Consider the following 8,929-nt stretch of genomic DNA (forward strand, 5'->3'; position numbering starts at 1 on the left):
AAGATGATGTAATCATGTATCTCTAAAAACAGTATATCCAAACGTTAAAATTGCTTTCTTAAGCTCGGGTTTAAACAGTTATTCCATGACATTGTGTGTCCATGGCACGAAGGCGATTATCAAACGCCACAAGATGTCAAATAATCGGCATGCATAACACAGGAATGTTTTGTAATGCCATTGGTCGGAATTTGGGGTATCATCACAAAGTCGTAAGCCGTTTAGTCGAGAAACATGCTCAGACCGGTGATGTACAGGACCGTCCCAGATCCGGAAGACCTCCTGTGACGACACATCGCGAAGACAGGGACCTTCTTCGTCTCATGTGCCGAGAACCCTTTTTAACAAGTACTCGTCTGAAACAGCTGTGGTTGCCAAATCGTCGTTTCAGCACCGTCTGAAAGCAGCACGACTGAGGGCTAGACGAGTCACAAAGCGACCACAAAGCTGCTAGGGGCAACTTAGCAGGGGCCCAGTACATCCGGGACGTTCTTCATTTTGACAACCACCCTCTTGCTACTCGACCTCAGTACATGGATGACAATGCCAGGCCTCATCGTTCGCATGCAGTCGTGGATAACACGAGGGCCAATACAGTGAGTGTTCACAGATATAAGCGCGTGGTAGTGTTTACATGTCCCCGCTCCTTTCTTTAAGAGACATTCTATTCTTGTTGTTGTATGGACTGCCAATGTAAACATTAGGTCACACGTACTACTAAAGATCATTCGAGGTGTGGAATAGTAAAATGAAAAAAATTATAAACTAGCTCCCACGCTCTTACAGTTTCGCTCTAACTATAGGAAACTTCATACATCAATGAACTCCCACAAAAAATCGATTCTTAATATTAATGTGAAGTTTACATTATATACAGTAAGGCTTTTCCATTGGACGAGAGACCGGGGACATACTGACGTTCGAACGACACATTTTGACGTTCATACGTTTTTCACGAGACTGTATTCTTGAAATGGCGTAAACACAGGCGGACTTCTGCCACCTTCCTTAGGAAACCCCTGGGAATTCCAAAGCATGAATAAATTCAGAAGCGTTGTTTCGAATCATGATTTTTACATGAGCTCCGTATTTCGGGATGAACTTTTAACACAATGTACCTTCATACATTCAGCGGCACAAAGAACAACATTCACATCTTTTTTGAGGGCAAGATAAAAATCCAAAGTATCAGAACGATAAGCTCGTTAAAAGATGTACATAGATTTGTTATACTTCCTATAAACACTTCACGCTTATATGGATTTCATTTTTACCTGTGTGTTTTGGTGGAAAGATAGACATCACTTTTAGATACTCCAGGGTGAAAAATGTCCGAATATAAACATACAGACATATGTTATCGACAAGCATTGGTTGACAATAACTGTGAACATTAACTGAACAAATACAATAATCGATTACACTTCATCCTTTATCTTTATCCAGTGGTCTTGCATTGAAGATACATTGTAAATAAATCATGAGTGAAGCACAGTTCCAGTAGCTTACGACCAAAAGCGTTTACAAAACATGACTGTCTGTTTTCAACCGGAACAGCTGTTTTTGTCAGGAAAGGCTGCATTGTTGAGGCCTGGTTGAACCAGTGTCTCTGGCGGTTGTTACAACCGCCTACACATGCATTCAGGTCCCCACAGATGATGACTTCACAGTCAAAGTCGCTTTGCTCAATACACCACTGGCCAACCAAATCAGTGGCGGTGGCGAGCGGCAACATACAAATGCTGATGCGACTGGAGGAACATATATTCCAAATAATAACAGGCCTTAGTGCCAAGAGTTGAGAAATTATCAAATTGAATGCATACGGCATTGTGTGTACCTGGTTCAGTCTGTTGGCAGTGCAAGTCTATAAAGGTTTTGACCAACACATTTTACACCGCCTGACTATCTACCACCCTTATTCATGCAGCATGAATATCGCTTGAACATATACAAGCGTATAGGGAGATACTGAAGACACCCAGCGACTCGATATAACAACCATTGATGTCATTGATCGGTAAGACCGTTGCGTTTTTCATACGAATAAGTTCTGGTTGCTGATTGATGATGGCAGGTAATGTCCAGAAGTACCATATTCTGCATACAGCGTTCATAGCAGCTGTTCTTGTGGCTCGAGTCACCTGTCAGTGTCGACAGGGAAGTTATAGACCTGACCAGCTTCTCCAAGACGCACTTGCCCGTAATTCCAGTCTGATATGGATGAAAACGGAGTTCGCAGTGTCTGGCTGTGCCTCCATGTGCAAAAGACACAGAAAATGCGCTTCATTTTTCCACAATTCAGAAACCGGATCCTGTCAAGCTCATTCGTGGACATACACAAGCAAGGATGACATGGATCCCCAGCCAGGGTTCAAGTACTACGTGCAATATACCAAGGACACTGGTAAGTTGGGGCGTAAAGTGGGTGTGCACTTAACCATCTGTTGTTTTCATAGGTTTCTTATATTAGAAGTCATACTTCATTATTAGGCGTATGTAATGTCATTTGATTATTTTTTGTTCAGGGGAAAATGATGTGCAATGGGTTATAATGTTAGTTATAAGAATAACATAATGGGTATACATTTGCTTTGTCAACAATAGCATGACATCAGTACATATGTGTGTAAGTTCTTTACAATTGAGGAAGAAAGGGGCAATCCCTTTATGAGTTTGGCAAGGGTGTATTATCGAACTTGCCGAACAGTTGGTCTGTCGTACCAAAAAAAGTGTCATAAATAAAACCAACAAAATAGGAGACGTCTCACAATTAAAAACGGAACAGAGAAAAATAATGTTTAATACACACTATAAAAATGCGTGAAGATCCTAAACACAAACCTAACCACATTCTCATAATTGTTTACATGTTCAGAATTGTGTTTAAGAGCTAAACGTGTTTAGGGTATAATTGAGGGAAAGACCCGAAAACGCCCTTGAAATTCATTGTGGATAATTTATGAAAGGGGCGCATTCTACACAGAAGTGTGTGTGTGTGTGTGTGTGTGTGTGTGTGTGCTAGGGAGACTTTTGTCGTCACAATTGTAAACTTAGGCTGGTGTATTTGTACATGTTTATGTTCAAATAATACCAAGATCGTTTATATCCTGGTGGTATATGCCTTATGCAAGTCCCTGTGAATCTGATTTGCAAATCTCATTTCAATGTATGTTACACATCTTATCCATATTTGACTTAATGAACAATGATATGCACTTTATATTCTAAACATGTTTAGATTATTAAGAAAATACACAATGGTGTTCATTGTGTCATAAACATGTTTAATTGTGTTGACATTCTAGACATGTTCAAACATAATACATGTTAATGTTTTTAACATGTATAGACTATGGGGATATTGTGTTTAGGGTGTGAGACGATGGCTTATTTAGACCCTAAACGAGTTTAGATATAACAATAGAATAGATGTACCCCGCTTGGGATTTCAACACGTTCCTAAACACGTCTTGTATGTGTTTGGATTCTATACACATTTTACAGTGCGTGGTTGATAGAAAAAGGCGCACGGGGTATAATCTTTAGAAGCAGGAGATGCCACCGAGCTGTAGTAGAATTTCGGAGGACAATAAGGACACAATGAATGTTTCCCTGACATTTATCATCGCTCTTCATGAAGAACTATTTAGGTACACTTCGCGTGGCGTTGGTAGAGCAGTTTTCAGAGAACGCTCCTCCAATATATGCGTTTACCTTATCTGCGCAGCATTTGTGATTACCAGGGCTTCCAAATCATTTACCTTTACAAACCTGGGAAAATAAAACTAGTCTGGTCAACTGTACAAAAAGCACCCATACTACCTACCATTAGGTAAGGGGAAAGGCGTCATCCTTTGATAGGGTCTGGTCCATGGGTGTGGGTCTGTCTCTAAGGCAACAAAGAAATGAGGTGACTAGCACCAGGAAAAGTAATTATTTTCAGATTTGATAGAACATTGGCTGCTACCCAATCTCAATACCCTACACTCTTGAACCTGATACAATCGCATCAACCACGAGCAGTCTGAAGTCAACACCAAAAGTTCCTGTGACACAAATATTTTTGTGTATTTTTCAAACAAGTAAAGTTTGGTTTTCAATATTGTAGTACATGTATGGAATCAAGTCACAAAAACGCAATTGCTACAGAAAAGCATGCATTCCATGCAAAAGTTGACTTTTATGCAAGCCCCATGCATTTCACTACCCAAGAATGGGGATGAAAACGTGTGCGTTAACGGGATTCCATATGCATTGTTTAGCATCGTGCGGACAACAACCACTCAGAAAACAACAAAATTACGCAATTATTCAACATTACGAAATGCCACGTCTGTCCGAAAATGAGCGTCTGCGAGCCATTGATATGCTTGAAGCAGGATCGAGTCAACGTGATGTTGCAAGACAATTTAACGTCCACAGAAACACCATTTGGTATTTATGGCAATGTTGGCAACAGACGAATGCAGTCAGAGACCATCCTCGGAGTGGCAGGCCACGCGTAACCAATGATCGACAAGACAACTGGATTCGAACAACATACCTACGAAATCGATTCCAGCCAGCAACAGTGACTGCAAGAAGCATCCCTGGCCTTCGACGAATATCTTCACAAACCGTACGTCGTCGCCTCAGATGTGCAGAGATTGTCGCCAGAAGACCCGCCAGACGTCCCATTTTGACAGGAAACCACCGTCAAGGACGTCTCCAGTGGTGCAGACAGCGTCTACGCTGGACGGCAATGCAGTGGGGACAAGTTCTATTCACGGAGGAGTCTCGTTTTCACCTCAGCCACAGCGATGGACGGATTCGAGTGTACCGACGTCGAGGTGAACGTTACGTCAATCATTGTGTCATGGAAGAAGACCGGTTCGGGGGTGGCAGCGTTATGGTATGGGATGGGATTACAGCAAGACAGAGGGCCCGTTTGATAGTGGTAGAGGGAAATCTCAATGGACAGCGCTACCGCGACGAGATCATCGGCCCTGTTGTTCCACCGTTTTTGCGTCGTCATGGCCCAGGCATTACCTTTCAACATGACAACGCCAGGCCTCATATTGCTCGACTTGATCAGGTTTCCCTTCAACAAAACAACGTGAATGTCATCCCCTGGCCGGCTCGCTCCCCTGATCTCTCACCAGTCGAGAACATGTGGGATGAGATGGATCGGCGCCTTCGACGTCAACCACGTGTTTCACAGACACTCCAGGAACTTCGAAACATACTCCAACAGATATGGACAGATATCCCACAGGACTTTGTGCGACGCCTGGTCCATTTCATGAGACGAAGATGTGTTGCTTGCATCGCAACCAGAGGTGGACACACACGCTATTGATTTGTAAATTGACATTTTGGCATGTTCATGTTTTTTATATGAAATAACGCTTTTTCTGAAGTTAGTATGGCAAATTAAACCATTTGAACACTTACAGGAGTCTTTATCTGTTGCAAACCGAAATTGTTTCAGATTTGGTAAAAAACATAACTTTGCATTAAATCTTATTCAGTGTCACAGGAACTTTTGTTGTTCAGTATATAATATATGGGGAAATATATGTGAACTATTACGGAACGGGTTGACAACTGTTTTAGGTATGCCCGTTTGCGCTAAGACGGAACCCGGTCGCAAAAATGGCCATGAGAGGGGCACGAGTCGCTATTCGGCTTGTCCCGGAATAACACGAGTTGGTCACGAATGACCACCCGGGTGACCCGTGATGATCCGGGTTAGAATATGGTTTCCAGCAACCCGTGCTTGCCGTAAGAGGCGACTATGCTTGTCGCAAGAGGCGTCTCACGGGATCGGTAGGTCAGGCTCGCTGACTTGGTTGATGCATGTCATCGTATCCCAACTGCGTGGATTGATGTCAATCACTGGACTGGACCAGAGTCCAGACTCGATTATTTATAGACCGCCGCCATATAGCTGGAATATTGCTGAGTGCGGCGTAAAACAACAAACAAACTAACAAACAAGCAAGATGATTGGGATGCGGAAGGCATAACTAGAACATAAATGAAGGTCCTGAAAACTATGGGTAAGTTATAACTTAAAAGAGTTACAAAATATCTGTATAGGTTTGTGGCAGGAAATAACACAGCAATTAATCTCACCCTGGGGCAAAAGGCTGGAGAAGATCTTCTTGAACTAAAACACAAATACTGAAGATGCCAGCCTTGATGCCCCGGTTCTAATTTGTTAGGTTGATACAACAGAATCAGATATATCATCAGCTAAGTCCGATGCTGACTAAATAGATCATTTGTAGAACAAGCAGGCAATTCCAGTAACAATCTGTCTAAAAGAAATGATCCACTTATGGCAAATAGGAAAAAATATAAAAACTAAGAAATACAGAACAGTACTTCCCAACTCATTAACGAATAAATAAAACGAAGTTCGTACTCCAACATTTTAACTTCAGGTTATAACTTACTGTTTGATTGTTTTTCTTAAGGTTGGAAAATGATAAAAAATAAAAAAAAAACATGCAACTTTATGGATAATAAGTTGTTATCCATTACCTGTTGTTATTAATGTTAATCTGCTGCTTGTCACAACTCATAATGTATATATATGAAGTGTTGTGACAAGCAGCATATTAATGTTTTTCTTTTCTTTTATCACTAACCTTTAGCATGTTTAGAAACCCAATCAAACAGTAAACTATAACTTGAAGTCTATCTATCTATCTATCTATCTATCTATCTAGTATCTATCTATCTATCTATCTATCTATCTATCTATCTTTATCTGGTTGTAGTCACTCCAGCTTGATACCAGTGGGAGCAGTGTTATTTTAGCTGTAGACAACCGTTTTACGAATGATTACACATAAATGTTTACCGTACCGGAAGGGAATGATATTTATAACAAAAGCGTTTGCTTGTTAACATTTCCGACCTTACGTTTAAGTGCGCCTTGATACGAATGTTATTTAACGAACGCTTCCCATGGAAATGCGAACAAACATGGTTGAACTGTCTGTCCTGTACCCATGTCCGGTTGAGTGGGTAATGTCAATGTTGTCTGTGTAGGTCCCGATTGCAGTGAGATTCAAGCCAACATCGCCTCAGCGGCAGATGGCGCCTACACCATTACGCCACCTGACGGGAAAAGTCCGATCCGAGCTTACTGTGATCTGACTCACAACGGTGGCGGATGGACGGTAAGAAACAAGACTTGATTCCATCACGATTGTGACAACCGAACGTCCGTGTACCTTGTGACAATAAAGAATATATATTCACTGTAACACTGATTTTAACTTAGGTGATCCAAAGACGACTTGACGGATCCGACAATTTCTACAGAACTTGGAATGAGTACAAAGACGGGTTCGGTGACCTAGAACGGGAATACTGGTTGGGTGAGTCAGTTCAAGTAATCTATGAAACATATGGGTAGGCGTAAGCTTGATTTGACCCTTTAACATCGCAACAGTTAAAACACAAGCTTTAACATCGCAACAGTTAAAACACTTAACCACAACTGCAATGACATTGCGACAGTATGACAGTCACATTCCGACAATGCGCCTTTTCTTGCATAAAACATAACAGGTCCGCAATTTTGAATACTAGGCACATTGAACGAGACTTTAGGCATCACAAGAATCATGAAAAGGGTTGTTGGTTTGTTGGTTTGTTGTATAACGCCGCACTCAGTAATATTCCAGCTATATGACGGCGGTCTGTAAATAATCGAGTCTGGACCAGACAATCCAGTGATTAACATCATGAGCATCGATCTACGCAATTGGGATCGATGACATGCATCAACCAAGTCAGCGAGCCTGACCACCCGATCCCGTTAGTCGCCTCCAATGACAAGCATAGTCGCCTTTCACGGCAAGCATGGGTTGCTGAAGACCTATTCATCACCGGGTAGTGTTAAATGTGGTCTGTATTCAGCGCCATACCAGTGAACGGGTAAAAACTGTTTTTAGGGGCGTTAAGTCTGACGCGCTCAATCATGGAAAAACAATTTACTTAAAAAAACTGTATAACGAACCACGTCATCGGGTTGGGGTGGTAAGTAACGTCTACTAACCTTAATAGTAAAGACATGTAGTAAAACCCCCAAAATATTTGAAATTCCAATCATGTCGTTATGATTCAGGCAATGAGAACATCTGGCGCATCACGCAAGGGCGACAATTCGAGCTGCGTATCGACCTTGAGAACTTTGAAGGGGAACATGGTTATGCTCTTTACCAACACTTCTCCATCGGCAGCGTTATGGAACACTATGCTCTACATATCTCGGGCTTCAGTGGCGACAGAGGCAAGTAGTGTCTTTTTAGAACACAATGTTCACTAAATCTTTGGTTCCATTGTGTGAAGGTGAACAGTCATCTTACAGAAGACTATACTCGACATATTTCGGGCTTCAGTGGCGCAAAGGTAAGCTGTGGCCTTTGAGAACAATATGCTCAAAACATTCTTCGGCTTCATTGTCGCGAAGGAGAGCAGTGGCCTTACAGAAGACTATGCTCGACATATATCGGGCTTTAGTGGTGTGAAGGTAAGCAGTGGTCTTGGCGAACAATATTCTCACAATATCTGGGGCCACATTGGCGTGAAAATAAGAAGTGGCCTTGCTAACACAATGCTCTACATTTCTCGCACTTCTGCAGCAACCCATGCTTGTCGTAAGAGGCGACGAACGGGAACTGGTGGTCAGGCTCGCTGACTTGGTTGATGCATGTCATCGTATCCCAATGGCGTGGATCGATGTTCATGATGTCAATCACTGGATTGTCAGGTGCAGATTCGATTATTTACAGACCGCCGTCACGTAGCTGGAATATTGCTGAGTGCGACGTTAAACAACAAACAAACAAGCAAACAAACTTTCATCGTCATGAAGGTAAGCAGTGGTCTTGCAGATCAATATGCTCTACATGTCTCAGGCTTCAGT

General features: G+C 42.1%; 1 protein-coding gene across 1 annotated transcript; it reads left to right on the forward strand.

Annotated features, from left to right (window-relative positions):
* The first annotated feature begins 1,728 nt into the window (after positions 1–1,728).
* Positions 1,729–8,384, forward strand: LOC124127068 (angiopoietin-2-like). The gene is made up of 4 exons (XM_048399520.1): positions 1,729–2,407; positions 7,045–7,175; positions 7,280–7,376; positions 8,129–8,384. The coding sequence occupies exons 1-4, from the start codon at positions 2,068–2,070 to the stop codon at positions 8,299–8,301; spliced, it is 741 nt and encodes a 246-aa protein (XP_048255477.1). The 5' UTR covers positions 1,729–2,067; the 3' UTR covers positions 8,302–8,384.
* Positions 8,385–8,929: the final 545 nt, after the last annotated feature.

The sequence above is a fragment of the Haliotis rufescens genome, unplaced genomic scaffold (genome assembly GCF_023055435.1).
Source record: "Haliotis rufescens isolate VD_foot unplaced genomic scaffold, xgHalRufe1.0.p SCAF_2, whole genome shotgun sequence".
In the NCBI taxonomy this organism is placed as follows: domain Eukaryota; kingdom Metazoa; phylum Mollusca; class Gastropoda; order Lepetellida; family Haliotidae; genus Haliotis; species Haliotis rufescens.